Genomic DNA, 18715 nt, shown 5'->3' with positions numbered 1-18715 from the left:
AAAATTTTATTCAGAAAATGATACATTTGAATAAACGAGTGAGTTTTAACACTTCTGGTGGCATTCAACATTAATATCTGTGACTGTAAAGACAAAAAGAATTTGGGGCTTCCCTGGTGGCGCAGTGGTTGAGAGTCCGCCTGCCGATGCAGGGGACATGGGTCCGTGCCCCGGTCCGGGAAGATAAAAAAGACAAAAAATTTAAAGTACAAATACTGCTAGGAATTAAAGGTTACAGTTGAACTTTAAATATTTACTTGATTCTTCAGCTTTAAGACCTTCCTTTAAAAAACAAACCATAAATAATTATATTAAATGCATAACTTTGAAATTTTCTGTAGGTAAAATCTTTTGTTTTATAACTGGTTTAAGTCCTCCTAGAGACAAAGTTTGTATGTATGTATATATCTTTTTTTATATAATATAATTTCTATGTAGATGTCTGTAGAGTTATAAGTTGTAGCAAAGGAAAACCTTTCTTCAGAAGTTAAAAACTACTCACTAAATTCAATTTTATAAATATGTAAAAATATGTAAATACATATCAGAATGATGCCAGTTGAGCATAATGGTTAATTGTCTGTGGTAGGTAAGGAGAGAAATATGATCAGGGAGGGATCAGGATGGCAGGTATACAGTGCACTTATTCATTATATGTTACATATACTTCGTGTGTGTGTGTTTTTTTGTTTGTTTTTTTGGCCACACCATGTGGCATGCAGAAATCTTAGTTCCCTGACCAGGGATTGAACCCGTGCCCCCTGCACTGGGGGTGCAGAGTCTTAACCACTGGACCACCAGGGACGTCCCTCATGTGTGTTTTTTGAATGTAGGAAATAACTTTTTCTTTTAAAAGACAACTTTAGTATTTTAATTAGCATACTCTTTCAACAGCAAGATTCCATGAATTTTTTAAATCGCTATTTCATTGGTATATGTGTTCTGAATCAGGCTTACATTTTACATGGTTAAGATCCAAATGGCAGCTTATAAATTGCCTGAAACATATACTTAAAAGTATATTACTAAGAGTATACAGAACAGGTTACAAAATTGCAATTTTAAGAAACAAGAGTTAATGAAACTGAATATGTAGAATATATACAAATTTTTAATGCCTTGAATTTACTTCAAGGCATGTTTTCTATATTATAGTTTTCCTGTGGAAATTTAGATATTAACTTGTTGAGATGATCACATATTTCTTTTGTTAACTTAATTATTTTGGTTAGTTTTTCTTCTTTGCACAGACTTGCCCCTAGTAAAAACTAGAAGAAAGCCTTCTTTTTTAGACTGAAACATATGAAAAAAGATTCTGGGATGTTTTAAAATAAAGTATAGCTCACCTTAGCCTGTACTTTTCATTTATTAGAGGTGTTTTTGGTCTACCCTGACCATGCTGCAGTAGGGAACTTAGTCTGATTCTCACACACATGGCTCTATCGTTTCTATGTTAAAAGATTTTATAATTTTATAATGTAAATAAAGACAAATTTCAAAGCCCCAAACAAATTATGTGTAATTATGTATACTCTGTAATTTGGGATTATCTTTGCCACTGTTCCTCAGTATTTGCATAATAATAGCTGACTGAGATCATACATCAGTATGTTTAACAACAACTATAACCATGTATTCAGCATCTGTTTTTTGCACAGTACTTTTACAAGCTACAAATAGAAAAGAAATAGAAAGTGTGCCCTAAACTCAAGGAACTTATATTGCATCTAGTTTTTTATACTTAAAGTCATAGAACCAATGATTTTCCTTGTAGTGTTTTACCTTCTTTCTTTCTGACCGTCATTGCTGACTTCTTATATTTAAGGTCTCTTTATCTCCCTTGGCCAGCTTTGGAATCAAAATGCAAATACCTCTTCACCTTGTCTACTGTGTCCTTTAAGTCATCGCAGAGTTACTTTAGTTTCTTAGCATATACAGCTAATCTTCTAAAGCTATTTTAACTTCAGGGTTAAGGAAAAACACTCTTTTATTGTGTCTTATTTGCAGGTGTTAGTGATAGAACAGAAGAATGAAGACGGAACATGGCCAAGGGGTCCTTCTACTCCTAAGTAAGTGCTCCCACTTTTTATGACTCAGTGCATGATGTTGAAGCTTTGATTTCAGATAATAAAATCCAGAATGATAGAAGAACCTAATTGTGTATTGCAATTGTAAATATATATAACTTCTTTATATTTTAATATTTTATTCTCGTATAGAAGTTATTTAAGTTTGCACTTAAATGAATATGCTGTAATTTAAAAGCCTTCCAATTCTAATCTCTTTTAGAATAAGGTACAGTATAAATACGTTATAAATGTAATGGTGCATTGTCTAATACAATCAAATCACTATTAAACATTTTATTTAATATTTTTCAAGCATTTTGTGGTATTTTTAAAAGTGTCTGTTAAAAGAATGCTCTTTATGAAAATGAATCTGATGTGAAAGCAACATATTTTAAATCTAATCGTGAAAGCAATATTTTATTTATTTAGATAGGTGTTTTAGAATATAACAGCACAAGTAGAGATAAAGGAGTATAAGAATTGCTTTTGATGGTAAATGAGTGATTAGAAACCTTTTTAACTTTTTTTTTAATTGTGGTAAGAAAACATAACTGATATCTGCCCTGTTAACAAAGTTTTAAATGTGTGCACTTACAGTATTGTTAACTGTAGGCACATTGTTGTACGGCAAATCTCTAGAATTTATTCATCTTGTATAACAAACTTTATTCCTGTTGAAGAGTAATTCCTCACTTCTCCCTTCCCCCAGCCCCTGGGAACCACCGTTCTACTCTCTGTTTCTATGAGTTTGACTAGTTTACATAGCCTCATATAAGTGGAATCATACAGTATTTGTCTGTGATTGGCTTACTTTACCAAGCATACTGTCCCTTAGGTTCATCAGTGTTATCACATGTGACATGATTTCCTTGCTTTTTTAAGGCTGAATAAAATTCCGTTGTATGTATATACCATATTTTCTTTATCCGTTTATCTGTCAATAGACATTTAGGTTGTTTTCATTATCTGGGCTATTGTAAATTATACTGCAGTGAACTTGAGAGTGCAGATGTCTCTTCAAGATACTGATTTCATTTCCTTTGAATATATACCCAGAAATGAGATTTCTGAATCATATGCTAGTTCTATTTCTAATTTTTTGAGGAATTTCCATACTGTTTTTCATAGCAGCTGCACCATCTTACATTTCCACCGACAGTATGCAAGGGTTCCAATTTCCCCACATTCTTGCTAGTACTTATTATCTTTTGTTCTTTTGATAATAGACATCCTAACAGGTGTGAGGTGGTATCTCATTGTGGTTTGATTTGCATTTCCCCAATGATTTCTGATGTTGAACATCTTTTTAATATACATATTACCTGTCTGTATGCCTTCTTTAGAGAAGTGTCTATTCAAAGAAGTCTCAGGCCCATTTTTTAATCTGGTTATTTGGGGGTTTTGCTGTTGAATTGTAATGAGTTTCTTATATATTTGGATATTAACCCCTTACCAGATATGTGGTTTAAAGATTTAAAAATAAGACCTGATACGGGGAGGGGGAAGGGTAAGCTGGGACGAAGTGAGAGAGTAGCATGGACATATATACACTACCAAATGTAAAACAGATAGCTAGTGGGAAGCAGCCGCATAGCACAGGGAGATCAACTCGGTGCTTTGTGACCACCTAGAGGGGTGGGATGGGGGGGGTGGGATAGGGAGGGTGGGAGCGAGGGAGATGCAAGAGGAAAGAGATAATGTGGACATATGTATACGTATAACTGATTCACCCTGTTATAAAGCAGAAACTAACACACCACTGTAAAGCAATTATACTCCAATAAAGATGTTAAAAAAAAAAAACCTGTATCTGTACATCTAGAAGAAATCTTAGGGGAAAAGCTTCATGACATTGGTCTAGGCAGTGATTTCATGAATATGACACCAAAAGCACAAGCAACAAAAGCAATTATAGACAAAAGGGACTACATCAGACTAAAAAGTTTCCACACAGTAAAGGAAGCAATCAACAGAGTGAAAAGGCAACATGCCGAATGGGAGGAAATATTTTTAAGGGTTTTAGGATTATCAGAAACACTTAGGGCTAGTTGTATTTCAATATTTGGACTTTCTAAACCTCTGAGAAGTAATATGGTACGTGTGCCACCTATTATTTTACTATTTTTGTAGAGTCCAGGGGGACTCTTATAGTTAAGCACATTAATATTCAGTAAGTATCCACACTAAGTAAGATAAAGAAGGAGTGTAAATAGCATCATTTCAGTTCAAGTTAGATTGCCCTGAAGTGAATTATGAAAAATTTTTTAAGTTTTCAGAAACTTTGGAATTTCAGATTTTCTGATAAGAGGTTGTGAATTTGTGTTTTGAAACCTTAAAATAATGATTCTTAAATAAATAAATAATTTAGTAATTGCTAACCTAGCTAATAAACTAAATTGCCAAGTGATAGTTCATTAGAATACAAAAAAAATTTTTAATCAGTATCTAGTGTATGAAAAGACTCTCAAAAAACTAAGAATAAAAGGGAATTCTCCTAACTTGTTAAAGCCTATAAACCCAAAATCTGTAGCAAACATTTAATTGAGAAATTTTGAACACAAACCAAATAAGATTAGAATTTTACAAAGAAATAAAATTCACTATTTACATATGATGCAATCTACATAAAATCCAAAACCAATCAGCAGACTTCTAGAACTAAGAGAATTCAGCAAGATTATCTAATACAAGATTAATTTGTAAAAATTAATAGGTGTTTTCCATACCCATAGGTCAGCGTTCTTTTTTATGAAGAACCAGATAAGTGTTTTTAGCTTTCTGGGCCATAGGGTCTCTGACTCAACTATAACTACTGATATAGCAGTAGGCAGGGGACAGGTTCGAGCCCTCATCCAGGAAGATTCCACATGCCGCGGAGCAGCTAAGCCTGTGCACCACAACTACTGAATCTGCGCTCTAGAGCCCGTGAGCCACAGCTACTGAGCCCATGTGCCACAACTACTGAAGCCCTCATGCCTAGAGCCTGTGCTCCGCAACAAGAGAAGCCACTGCAGTGAGAAGCTTGCGCACCGCAATGAAGAGTAGCCCCCGCTCGCCACAACTACAGAAAGCCTGCACGCAGCAACGAAGACCCATAGCAGCCAAAAGGAAATAAAATAAATTTTAAAACACAGAAACAAAATTCTATCCTGACCTTTTTTTCCCCTCTGTTTGTGTGTGTGAGAAACTTCAGAAACTCATTCTAAAATTAACATATTCCAGTAAAGATCCAGGATTAGCTAAGTCAGTTTTGACAAAGAGGAGGAAGGGAAGTGTTTACCTACTAGATAGTAAGGATTACTGCAAAGCTATGGTAATAAAAACACTATGACACTAGCAAAAGAAAGGCAAATAGACTGGAATAAACTAGTGAGCTAAGAAAAACTCCTGTATGTATGGTAAGTGGCACTGCTCAGCAGTGAAAAACAGGTTGCTTAAAGCAGATAGGTGCTTAGATTTTATTAGGAGTACTATTTGGAGAAAAGAAAGCAGAATCACTGCCTTACACATTACATACAAAGACTCCAGAAGGACTAAAGACTCAAATAAGAAATGTAAAGCTTTAAAGCTAGTAAGATATTTTGGAAAATATCTGTGACTTAGGGATCACAGAACGTAGTGCGAAAATTAATGTTTGCATTAAATTAAGTATTTCTGTTAAAGGAACCATATACAAAGTTAAAAGTCAAATGTCGGTTTTAGAAAATCTAAAACCTACAAGAGAATAATACCCACAGTGTACAAAGAACTGCTGTGAATTAACAGAAACAAAGCAAACAAGCTTTTAAAAAATAAAAGATATAAATAGTTTAAAGAAGGGGAAGCCCAAGTGCTGACAGGTAGCTGAGGAGATACACAAACTCACTAGTAATCAGAAAAATTAAAGCATGAGATACAATCTAATAGCCATCAGAATGACAAAAACTTAAAAGGATGCTAATAAAAAGTGTTTGGAGTATTGTAGGAGAAGTCTTAGTACTGATGGTGGGAGTACAAACTACTACCATGCGATATATCAGTGTTAAATTAAATCAGGAATGCTTAATCCCTCTGACCCATCACTCAGTGGAATTTTTCACACAGGTCCCTGAATATACAATCTTTGTAGCTGCGTTGTTTGTGGTAGTGGGGATTTGAAGACAGCCTAGCTAAGTGTCTGTCTCTGGTAGAGTGAATAAGAAAAATGATGGTGATATACTGTGGAATGCCAGTGCAGCAGATAGAAGTAACAGTGGTGAGATCTTTGAAACTGGATAAACTTTAAAACATAGAGTTGAGAGAAAAAATAAAAACAAAATGAGATTTCACTCAGTACCATTTAGGTAAACTTAGAACATACTGTGTAAAATTATAATATTCAAGAACATTGAGAAAACACCTGTAGTGGAGGAAAATAGTATAGATAAAAAAAGTGAGGAATTAACATTTATTTATATGTATATAATTGAAGTAAGGATGCAAATTCTTTTTTTGGGTAAATGGCAACTTTAAAAGAAAAGTAGAATTCTGTGTGTGTTCATTGAAGTTACATTACAAGCAGATGTAACTTAGACAAATTCAACTCCAGCAGAAGGCATGTAATTTTAAGTTCCTCAAGAAAGAAACTTCAAGTTATTAAGATACAGAACAGCCTGTTTTATATGCTTATAATTGTCATCATATCCGTCAGGAGACAACCCCTCGTCCTCAACATGGTATGAAGATGCTAGTTCTAATAAACATCACTAACCTGGGGTCTGTCCAGTGCTCATACTGCTTAGCACATAACCATTTCCTACCTAGAGTGTCAAAAGCCAAGGAAAAATCATTAAAAGCTATAATATGGTGATAGAACGAAGACTCACCTGTTCAGTTTGTTAAAACACTGTTTCCTCAGCCCCATCCCCTGAATTTCTGTTTCAGTAGATCTGGGTAGGGCTCATGAATTTGCATTGCTACTAAGCTCACAGGTGATGCTAAGCTCACAGGTGGCACAGTGGTTGAGAGTCCACCTGCCGATGCAGGGGACACGGGTTCGTGCCCCGGTCCGGGAAGATCCCACATGCCGTGGAGCAGCTGGGCCCGTGAGCCATGGCCGCTGAGCCTGCGCGTCCGGAGCCTGTGCTCCACAACACCGCAAAAACAAAACAAAACATGTAGTCCTATTTATAAAAATGTATATACCCTAAGACAATCCAAAATCTATATTAGAAACCTAAGAACCTACCTAAAAAATTTTCAAAAGTTTTCCATCTGGATTTTTCTGCTAGATATCAATTTATAATTTGAATTTTTCATCTTTATATTCATGCTGTATTTTTAAAATATTAAAATGCTTAGTTTTTTTCAGAACGTGCATTTCTAATCTAGTTCTTAAGCATCTGATTTCTTAAAACCTCTCAAAAACGTGATATTTTCTAATGATACCTTAGAAAAGCTTAAACCACTCTATTTTTCTATTCTGTTAATCAGAACGTACATTTCTTTTTTTTTTTTTGCGGTACGTGGGCCTCTCACTGTTGTGGCCTCTCCCGTTGCGGAGCACAGGCTCCGGACGCGCAGGCTCAGCGGCCATGGCTCACGGGCCCAGCCGCTCCACAGCATGTGGGATCTTCCCGGACCGGGGCACGAACCCGTCTCCCCTGCATCGGCAGGTGGACTCTCAACCACTGCGCCACCAGGGAAAACCAAGAACGTGCATTTCTAATCTAGTTCTTAAGCATCTCATTTCTTAAAACCTCTCAAAAACGTGGTATTTTCTAATGATACCTTAGAAAAGCTTAAACCACTCTAACTTTTTTTCTATTCTGTTAAATTTGACTATTTTCCAAAGATGTTGGCATTGGGTGGATAGTCTGATTATTCAGTTGGAGATGTGTGGCTAGTTACATCTTGTTTTTGTGTGTGTGTTTGGTTTTTTTTGCGTTACGCGGACCTCTCACTGTTGTGGTCTCTCCTGTTGCGGAGCACAGGCTCCGGACGCACAGGCTCAGCGGCCATGGCTCACGGGCGCAGCCGCTCCGCGGCATATGGGATCTTCCCGGACCGGGGCACGAACCCGTGTCCCCTGCATCGGCAGGAGGACTCTTAACCACTGTGCCACCAGGGAAGCCCACATCCTGTATTTTTTTTTTAATTATTTTAAATAGAATAATTGTAGAATCCTGGGTGTTCCTGAAGAGAGGAGAAACCTAATCAATAGATTATCCCTTACTTTCCAGAAAATTTTTTTAATGTTAAGACCTTATTCCTCAGTTAGAAGCAGTACAACTTCATTAATTGACTTAATTGTACTATTAATTTTTTTTTGTATGGTTTCATTTAGGTATAACTATCTCAAAGAATGCCTTTGAGATTACTAACATTATGGAAATAAAAAGGTCCAAATTTTGCTGTTTTCCTGAAATAAGTAAAAATTCTTGTGAGGGTAACATGAGAAGTTGATTTAATTCAGACGTTTTCATTAATTGCTCAAAAATATTGACAAAACATGTGAGTAAAAATCTGGTGGAGGAAGATAAGCGTCATTGTTAGCTGAAGAGGCAGTTTTCATGGGCTAGAAAATATTCAGAGAAGAATCCAAAATCAACAAGGTAAGGCATGAGAGGCTAAAAAAAAATCAAATAGAAAACTAAGCCAGTAGTTCTTAACTCATATGTTGTCCCCCTGCCGTCTGTGGTGTTCTGATTAACAGAATTCCAAATTAGTGACTGAAGCACTAAGTGTAAACTTAATCTAGTGGCATATTAGTATTTTTACAGCACTCTGTCCCTGAGTGCTCTTCTTGGAGAGAGGAAGCACTTTATAAATAAAACCATTGCATACTATTTTTCAGTTAGGATAAATAATAAACATCTAGGTGACTCTGCAGTATTGTTTTTATTTTTTTTACACCAGCTGTTATGCTATTGTACCTGTTTAAATACAGGTAGAAAAACTTAGCATATACTTTAGAATTTTTTAAAGAGTTATTAAGCCCAATTTGCATATATAGTAATTGCACAGTTAACTGTATAAATGGATTCAGAAATGGTGGATAGACCTATTAGATTGAAAATTCATATTAGGAAACTCTTGTCAGATAAAGTGTTTTCATTTTAACAATAAACTGTACAGAGACTTTTTAAGTATTTATAAGCATGATAGTCTCTGCTTACTTGAAAGATTAGATTTGGTTATGACAGTTTTATTTTGGTACTAAAAGAACAGGTTATTATAGTTCACAGAAAGTGCATTCTTAAAGTTTCTATGAAAGCATACAAATTTGTTACCAATTTTAACCTTGTTCAAATACTGGAAATGGGGGATTGAGTGATTTTGGATGTAGCGGTCGAGAGGATGGCTCAAGAGCCAGTTTTTCATTTCTTGTCCTTCATGCATATTCATATATTTTAAGTTAATAACGTCTTCAATTTGAAATGCAGCCTGTGAGCCATAAATCTAGGGTAACATTCTAAAACCTGCAATTTCTTGTCATTTTTAAAGACATTTTGAGTCTTTATAAATTTTCTTTCATGCTTCATCTCATTTTATCTTATTCTTATTATTGGTCTCATTAAGAAAAAGACATAGAACACGACATTGTAAATCAACTATACTCCAAAAAAAATTTTTTTAAAGAAAAAGACATAGAATGACTTTTTCTGAGACTCTATAAAGTTTGAGGTAATGGAACAGCCAAACAGAACTGCCTAGGATGAAGTTAAATATAGGGAGCCAAAGCTTGGAGAGTAATGAGAACTGCAGGTATGGAGTTATATTCCTAGAAGTGAGAAATATAAGGTGTATGTGAATTATCTAATTAAAAATGTAAAGAACTGCACACTAAACCTTAAAGGGTATCCCTAAGTAATGATATGAAACAAAGATCAAATAGGTAATCGTGTAGATTAAGGAAAACTTGGATTCTGTTTTGTCATAGAGGCCAAAGGAAAAAAGAACTTCTAGAAGAAAGGGAATGGTAAGCAGTGCTAAACGATGCAGAAATTGGGGGGAGACAGAAGAGATTCGGTGTATTTGACAAATGATGTCAGCATGATGAGAATGACAAATAGTAGGAAAAGAGGGGATGAATACCTAGTCAGAAAATGGAACACCTGGTATAGATCATTCATCATGTAACGTACTGAAAGAAGAAAGATAACTAAGGTGTAGTTGGTTGGAAAGGCAGGATTCCTGGAGAGAAAAAGAAACTGTATGTAAATCTGTTTGTTATTTATATATACACATCCTTTCCTGGGTGTTTGTCACCTAACGATGAAGGCAGCATAATGGTAGAATGAAGTTCTTGTGTACTGTATTTACCGATAAACTAGTTTTTTCTGGTTATTTTATTTTGGTGGTCCAAACTCCAAATCTTTGGAAAAGCTTGTGCTTGTACATAAACACACACTTCACGTAACTCTGTACTTTGAGGTTCCTCAATTTAATATTCATTAAGATCTTGAGTGTGTATGCAGATTTTCCTTTGAAATGCTGAAAATGCACATTGATTAAATAAATCTTTCCTTCATGTAAACACTGTTACCTACTTTCTGTTGTGATAAGATAATGTATAACCTAGTACTGTGTCTCCAAGTTTTACCAAAGATAGCATGGTCACAGTCAAGCTTCTTAGTTAGTGTTAGCTTCAATATTTAAAAGCCATATCCAAATTTAATTGAAATTAAGACATTTACATAGTATATTTCATGCATAAATGAATGTAACTTAAGTATTCAGTTCTCATATAGATGCTTGATTCAGAGGTACTCACAAATAATTATTGGTTATTTTATTTCTTCCTTTCTCCCCTGGTTTGTTCTAAAAAAGATTTGAGCAATTTACAGTAACACATGTAAGTCAAAGTTAACTATATGAATAGATACAAAAGTCAGGACAAATGGAAAATAAACAATTGTCATAGTAAGATGAAACCGGAGAAGTTAGCTGGTAGGGAGCAGTAAGGGCTTTTGAAGTTACTAAAATTAATCTGCATATGTATGAACTTATTTTGGATCCTGATTCAAACTACCCAGTTTTTGAGACAACTGGGGAAAAAATGTGAACATGAACTGACTATTAGATTGGGACGGACAATAGTATCAAAAAAAGATTTCTTACCTGCTGGGGATGCATACTGTAGTGTTTACAGGTGAAATTATAAGTGTCTGGGATTTGCTTTAAAATTGTCCAGCAAAAACATGAAGGAATGTGGAGGCCAAGGAGATTATAAATAAACCAAGAGTGGTAGAATGTTAATAATTTTTGAAGCTGAATGACTGATATTGGGTACATGAGGACTTGTGTATGTTTGGAGATATCTGTAATAACAGCAAAAATAAAAATGGATTGCAGTTTTGGTGTTGAGATTGATAATGGCTAAAGAAGAGTAACTGTAATTTTATTTTTTTTAAGTGGAATGTTTTGTCAAATACCATATAGAGCAGTCAAAACGAGGAACAAAAATCAGGTTATGAGAAACACTTTCTATATAAATTTCCTTAAATTGTCTTTTGTTTAAGTATTTAACACCCTGCCTGACACAGAGGAGACACATAGCAAATGCTTGTTGAACTGAACTAATCTGTATCTCACAAGAGTAAAAGTGCTTAATTTTTCAAGAGATTTAAATTTCTCTTTTTCTCTAAGAACTTACCCTAGGATGATTGTTAGAAATGGGGAAAGTTTAAGGTTGGTCTTGTTTTTCTTAATAAGATAGTTTTTGTTTTATAATGTCAAAATTTACAAATTCGGGTTGTTTTATATCAGGTTTGAAAATAACTATAAAAAGTTTTAAATAACTGTTTTTGCTATGTCAGCCTTCAGACTTAATTTCTCTATATTTTGATTGCTCAGTATGGTATTAGATTTCCATGTATGTTGACTATGTAGGTAACTTACAAAGAACAAGCTGTATTTTTCTGTTCAAGTAAGAAGTTCAGCTTAGCCTTGAATTGCAGGCTTTTAGTTTAAACATTGGGAATAGGGAAATTAAAATACTGCATTCAGTTGTCAGGGATGAAGTTTAATTTTCTCTCTTCATGAAATCATTTCAGCTAAACTCATGTTTTACCTTCTGTCTTGTTAAGAGACGATTCACTGCCTTATATTACACTTAGCCCAAACTAGCCAAAATTACTTTAACACTAGATAAATGGCTTAATATCTAGTTTATGTATAATATTCTAAGCATTTTCTTCACTCGTCTCTTCAGAAAGCTACTAGTGCGAAGTTGCTAATAAACAGTGTAATTTCCAAGTTATATCAAAGAAAGAGAGTTAAAGAACTCAGGTTATAATCCACAGATTGACTAGTCAACCCCTGCACTAACTCCACAAATGTTAGCTAGGTTGGGCTGTGTGTAATCTCGGTCAGAAGTTGGAATCACAATAGATAAGTGATCTAACTATTAACCATAATGTCTGTAACAGGAGGTAAAAAGTGTTATCATACTTTTATTTAGCTGTGGATCACCACATCCATCCTGCTCTCTCTGATCTCCATGCTCTTTAAGAACAATCTCTCTACCAATAGTATTTATCTCAATGTTTCCTAGACCTCGTTTTTCCTTCGTTATCTCCTCTCTCCTATACATATAAATGCCTAGCATACTGCCACATGTATAGTAGACACTCAGTTAACATTAGTTCATGCTTTTGTTTCTTTTCCAGTATCATCTTCCTTGCTAACCTATAGATATAAACAGATCTCTCCCATCTTTTAAAACAAGACCATCAGCTTCTTCTGAATACCACTTAGTTTTTCTTCTAATAGCCAACTTCTTTAAAAAGGCAGTGCTTACCATTCCTTACCAAATATTCAGAATTTAACGAAGTCCTTATTTAACTTTTTTTAAACCTAGTTTATTTGACCTCTCTTTAATACTTCTTTTTTTTTTTCCCCATTAATACTTCTTTTTGATAACTATCTCCTAAAGAAATTCTCTTATTTTGAATCCATGATACCACAATTTTTCACGGCTACCTCCTTGGCACTATGCAGTTTTACCTGCCATTGTTTTTGTATAGTGAAGGAGGTCAGATAATAAATAACACGTCTGTGTTTTTATGAAAATAGTTTTGATCATGGACAGCTACCCTGAAAGGATCTTGTATCCCCCTCAGTGTCCATGGACTGTACTTTGAGAACTGCTTCCTAAACCTCCAAGACATGTTGCCCTTGCCCACTCCACTGTCCTAGTCCCAGCCTTTATTACTTCTCACCTTTGTTGTTTTTATAGTCTCCTAAATGCTCTTCCAATCTTCAGTCTCTTTCTCTTCCTCAAAAGTTACCTTTTTAGAATACAAATCTGATTATGTTGATACTCTTAAAATCTTTCAACATGCCACAGCACAATTGGATAAAATCCAAATTCCTTCAGAGAACATAAAAAGGTTCTTCATTATCATACTTACCTTACTAACCTCTGTGCCTATCACTACACCCTACTCTTTCAGCCAATTCATTGGTAATTCCCTAAACACATCATGCTTTCTATAGTCCCACACATTTTCACATGCTATTCTTTCCACCTGGAGTACTCTAACTTTCCAGTTTCCAACTACCCCTCCAACTGTGCACATCGTTTTAAAATCACTTCATGTTACTACCCACAAAATTTGATTTTTTGTGTGTGTGTGTGTGTGTGTGCGGTACGTGGGCCTCTCACTGTTGTGGCCTCTCCCGTTGCGGAGCACAGGCTCTGGATGCGCAGGCTTAGCGGCCATGGCTCACGGGCCAGCCGCTCGGCGGCATGTGGTATCTTCCAGGACCCGGGCACGAACCCGTGTCCCCTGCATCGGCAGGCAGACTCTCAACCACTGCACCACCAGGGAAGCCCTTTTTGTTATAATTTTAAAATTTGTTTTAGGACTTATACTGTTTTATAGTTACTTTGCTTGTATCATTTTCCCCTATTAGAGTAGGAGCTATTTGAGATCAGGAACTGTCTCTCTCTTTGTACTCCTAGTACTTAACAAGGGCAAGGCATAATGTAATCATTTAATAAATGTTTGAGTGTTTTAATGAATTTCATAGAAAATTCTAATACTGTTCTGGGATAGAGTTGCTAATGAATAGTAAAAAGGCCACAGATGGGCAGAAAAAGGGAAAAAGATATATATATATATGCCTCAGCCGTATATAATATGTAATAAATATAATATTATAAATAAAATAATCTTTATTTTCATAATTTTTACTATAAGTAAAATTCAAGGGAATATTTCAGTTTCTATCTGTATACCTGAAAAGTTGTAGTGAATTGAATTAAATAGTAGTCAGATGGATACATTTTGAAAAATTAACCTCCTTCATTGATTATAAGTCAGCCTCAGTGTTTTTAGATTGTTTTCCTAAGTTAGCATTCTTAATGTGAAGGCAGAAAATGCCAGAATACTTCTATATTAATATTAATTCTATTAATATCTTAAAATTAGTACCTTAAAATATTAGGATATTAAAATTACCTTTTAAATTTGTTTTCGACATTGTTTTATATTAAAACTTGGTTGCTTGTATTTTTGGATTTGAGGGTGGTGCAGTTAAATAAAATCTTGTAAGGGTCTTCCATCAGAAAGGCAGCTAAATAGAAGTCCCACTTAATGTAATCTACCTGTATATAACTTGCATCAACAATAACAAAAAAACTCTCCTTTAAAATGAAGGAAAAAATTTTACCAATATTTCATAATATATAAAACTTCAAAAGTTAAATAAAATTTTATATGTAAGAAATTTTATTACCCACCACTTAATTTAGCAAAATCCAAATTACCTAAAAGCAAATTTTGTAGGTTACACTTTCCTGCCCAATGACCATTTTGCTGTTCATTAGCACCTTAGTAGAGGAAATAAAATAATTTTTAAACAGTAATCACTTTGGGCCTCACTAATTTAGAATTTATGATGACTGAGATACTGGACTGAAAGTATTAGCCTCTTACAGCCCGTGACCTAGATGTTGCCTAGTAAATTAAAATTGTATACAAAATTACAAGGGAAATTAAATCTTCTAGAGACTTTTAAGTACTACTTTAAAATAATCATTCCTATGTAATGGATTTGTTTACTATAAATCATACCTATAAAGCATATTTGTTGATTAAAAGCCATTAGTAATTTAGATTTCTCCAAAAACATTCTGAATTAGTGAGGTGTGTAATAGATAGTGAGATTTATATCTGTTCAGTTTTTTCAGGGATAACCTTGGCCAAAAATTACTTCTCAGGATTATGTTTGGAATTCTCTTTGCTATTTCATCCCTCTTGCCTTACAGTTTTAAAAATTGGTAAAATCTATGATATCTGTGTCTGTGTTGTATATAATTGGAATGCCATAGTACCTACTGAGACACAGAGTGGATTTCTTTTACATGCTTCCTTTAAAAATTAATATTTTACTTCCATTGATTTAAGGAAATTATTGATTGTAAAATATTAATAATGGTTACCTGAACTCAGAACTGGGTGTATTGCATTAGTAGATTTTTAAGAATAATATCAAGTTTTATATTTAATTTGATAAATTTCCTTTGAAAATAGTTCCCTTATATACTATTACTTTTTATATGAACAAATACATTGGAAATTGAAAACCAAAGGGTATATGGTGATTTTGCTCATAAATCTGTTTTCCAGCATTCATTTACTACATACATTGTCATCTGTAGTTCTTTTCTTTATTTCATAATTAATTTCAAAATTCAGCATTTTTTATCTAATTTAACATTTTCATATTTTTAAAGGTCCCCAGGTGCATCCAATTTTTCAACTTTACCAAAGATCTCTCCTTCATCTCTATCAAATAATTATAACAACATCAACAACAGAAAGTAAGCACTGAATCTTAAAAACTCTTTGTTTAATTGATCGCCCTATTGTGGTTGCAAAAAATCTCTTGTATCTAAAATTTAGGATAAAAGTCTTAATGCATTAAAATTGATTTTCTTTTAAATCACTGGTCAGTTCTTCAAGGAGTAACTTCACAAGAAAGCAAGCAGAGGTATAAACTTCTTGATTTAATATATATACTACAATAATTTACTAAAAGAAATAAAGCACTTTCAGAATTTCATATTCTAAACACTAATTATAGAAATATATATACAAGTCTGTTAGAATTCAAATTTTTAGGAACAGTATAAATTTCAGATGTCATTTTAGAACTAGACATGTAATCACAGACAATACATAGTGTTTTTTAAAAGTGTTTATCAGTGATTCTCAACTGGAAGACATACAAATTTTTATGTTTATCAAAAAGGCAATTACTTTTTCTGAAGAAGTTTGGAGAAACAATTCCCTTGCTCCATCAGGAATAGTATTCAGATTCTTAGGATTTACAAAAATTACATGAAAATGTGTGCCATATTGCTATAAGAAAAAGGATTCAAAGTCACTTGGGATTCACTACAACGTCTGACATGGATGTATTACCTTGAAAATTGGCATGGTTTTATATAAAAGGATAAAAAGAAAACTCTTATTTGTAATTAGTCCATTCAATTATGGGAAGAATTTTAATCCAGATGATTATTGTCCTTTTACTTCTTGGAGATATACATTGTAGTTTATGTATTAGGTTTACAGGATTTATGTAGTTAAATATTTACACTACTTGTCCAGTTCATAAATGGCATCTGATTATTCCAAAGGGTAAATTCAAAAGGACTGAAACTATTCGTGAAATAATCTTTTAAAAAGCACCATTAATTGAATTTATAGGTTTAATTAGTGTTCCCTTAAAATTCATATGGAGAGGTAGGGCTTGACAAAATGATTCTAATTTTAACATACATTTGGATTATAAATATATAATAGCCAAAATAACTTTGGAAAGGAAAAACAATGAGAAAGGATTAATCCTACTAAATATCACAACCTGTTATAAAGATATAAGAATTCAAACAGCATAGTACTGACCCAAGAATATACCTCCAGATCAGTGGAATAGAAAAGAGAGCCCAGAAACAGACCTTTATATATAAAAGAATGTAATGTGATCAGAAAGTATCCTAGACTAATGGAGAATGAGCAGATTATCCAGGAAATGCTATTGGAAAAATTGGATTGCTATTTCTCTTTAAAACTTTAAATTAAAATTTTAATTGTCAGGCATATTAAAAATTAAACAGCAAATAAATGGAAAATATTCTTGCTACAAATGACAAAGGAAGGGCAGATATTCTTAGTATATCAAGCTCATAAAAATCAGTGAGAAATTTTTTAAGACAACTTGAAAAGTAGTTAAATGATGCAGCTGGGCAATGAAAATAAGAGAATTAAAACAAACATTTTAAATGTTCAAGTTCACTATTAACTAGAGATATGTAAATTAAAAACATAAACAACTCCATCCACTTTCCCCCACCTCAGTCTCATTGGGAAAAGTTAAGTGATGGTATCTGTTATTGTAAGGATTCTGTTTGAGTGGTTGGAGTATTAGTCCAACTTTCGTAGAAAAGAGTTTGCTATATATATCAGGAAGATTTAAAACACTAATTCCTTACTTCAGTAGTAACAAGATACGTGCACTGTAGTATAATGGTGAAATATTGAAGACACTGGATATCCAAAATTGCAGTGTAGTGTGTTCTCTTCTATTTAAAAATGTATATCCACAGGCAAAAGAGTAAAGGGAAATATCCTCCTGTAATCTGGTTTGTATTTTACGTGGTATCTTTTAATGTAATTCATCAAAAGTCATTTTCTCATATGAGATAAAATATGTGTTTCTACTAATTGCAGATGGCTCCCACATTTACTATAAAAGAATTTGGTTCCAGGTATAACATGTATTTATAGTTAGTTATTCTTTGGAGAGATTTTTTAGCATTGTATATAGACTGTATTGACCATAGGCTGTATTTTGACCAGAGTTGCCATATTAGTATATGTGATCTGGTGCTTCTGTTTTTGTCTTATTTCCCTCTCACAGTAAAAATATGACAGTACAATTTGATCTCAAAACCTCTGACTGCAGAAGATATTAAGAGAGGAATTGGAGTGTTGTCTTAAAAGTTTAGAACATGATTAATTAATGATTCTACTCCTATGACTAGGTTATATTGTTAGCTATTTATATTTGTCTATTTTAGACACTAAAATAGTCCTTTCATATTAGGAAATTTTAATAGCAAACAGCTACTGGTACCACCTTACTTAAAAGTAAAACTTAACCTTTCTTGGTAAGGAACAAAATTTAAACATTTACAAAATGGAGAGTTTCTTTTTACTTTAAAAAACTTGAATTATAACAATTATTTCACATAAAATTTATTTCTTGACTTTCTTTTCGACTTCTGGAAATAAGTAGCTGCTTAAGACTTCAGATGGAAATAGCATAGTTTCTTTAAAAGTATGTAAAATGGGTAATGACCTTTTAAGACTAAATACGTTTATGAAACTTCATATATGTGGAGATAATACTCCAAGTGTAAACTGCATATTAAAATCAGTAGTTGTGACACAACGTTTATATGGCATTTATTTACAAATTCAAGACTTAAACTTATGCATTATTAAGATATAAAGTTTTCATTTCCAGAAATAAGAATATTTGTTATAAAAGTAATAACAAAGTGTACTTGGAATTATTTCACTGAAGTTTAATAAAGTTTAAGTTTTTATTAAAGACTAATATTATGAAGAATCAGATGCCAGAATATTGTTCATTCACCCTGTGTA

General features: G+C 33.5%; 1 protein-coding gene across 4 annotated transcripts in view; it reads left to right on the top strand.

The window, feature by feature from the left end:
* The window catches only part of USP15 (ubiquitin specific peptidase 15), a 128131-nt gene that overhangs the window by 55326 nt on the left and 54090 nt on the right, over window positions 1-18715 (top strand). For 3 of the 4 annotated variants that reach the window (XM_079936335.1, XM_079936337.1, XM_079936339.1), the window contains 2 exons: window positions 2008-2069; window positions 15775-15861. In XM_079936335.1, the coding sequence (XP_079792461.1) occupies window positions 2008-2069; window positions 15775-15861 (149 nt within the window). The remainder of the gene's footprint in view (window positions 1-2007; window positions 2070-15774; window positions 15862-18715) is intronic. The other variant, XM_079936336.1, reaches the window with a different exon arrangement.

This window comes from Stenella coeruleoalba (genome assembly GCF_951394435.1).
Source record: "Stenella coeruleoalba genome assembly, chromosome: 11".
Taxonomy (NCBI): domain Eukaryota; kingdom Metazoa; phylum Chordata; class Mammalia; order Artiodactyla; family Delphinidae; genus Stenella; species Stenella coeruleoalba.
The sequence above is the reverse complement of the archived record's forward strand: the minus strand, read 5'-3'. Positions and strand labels throughout refer to the sequence as shown.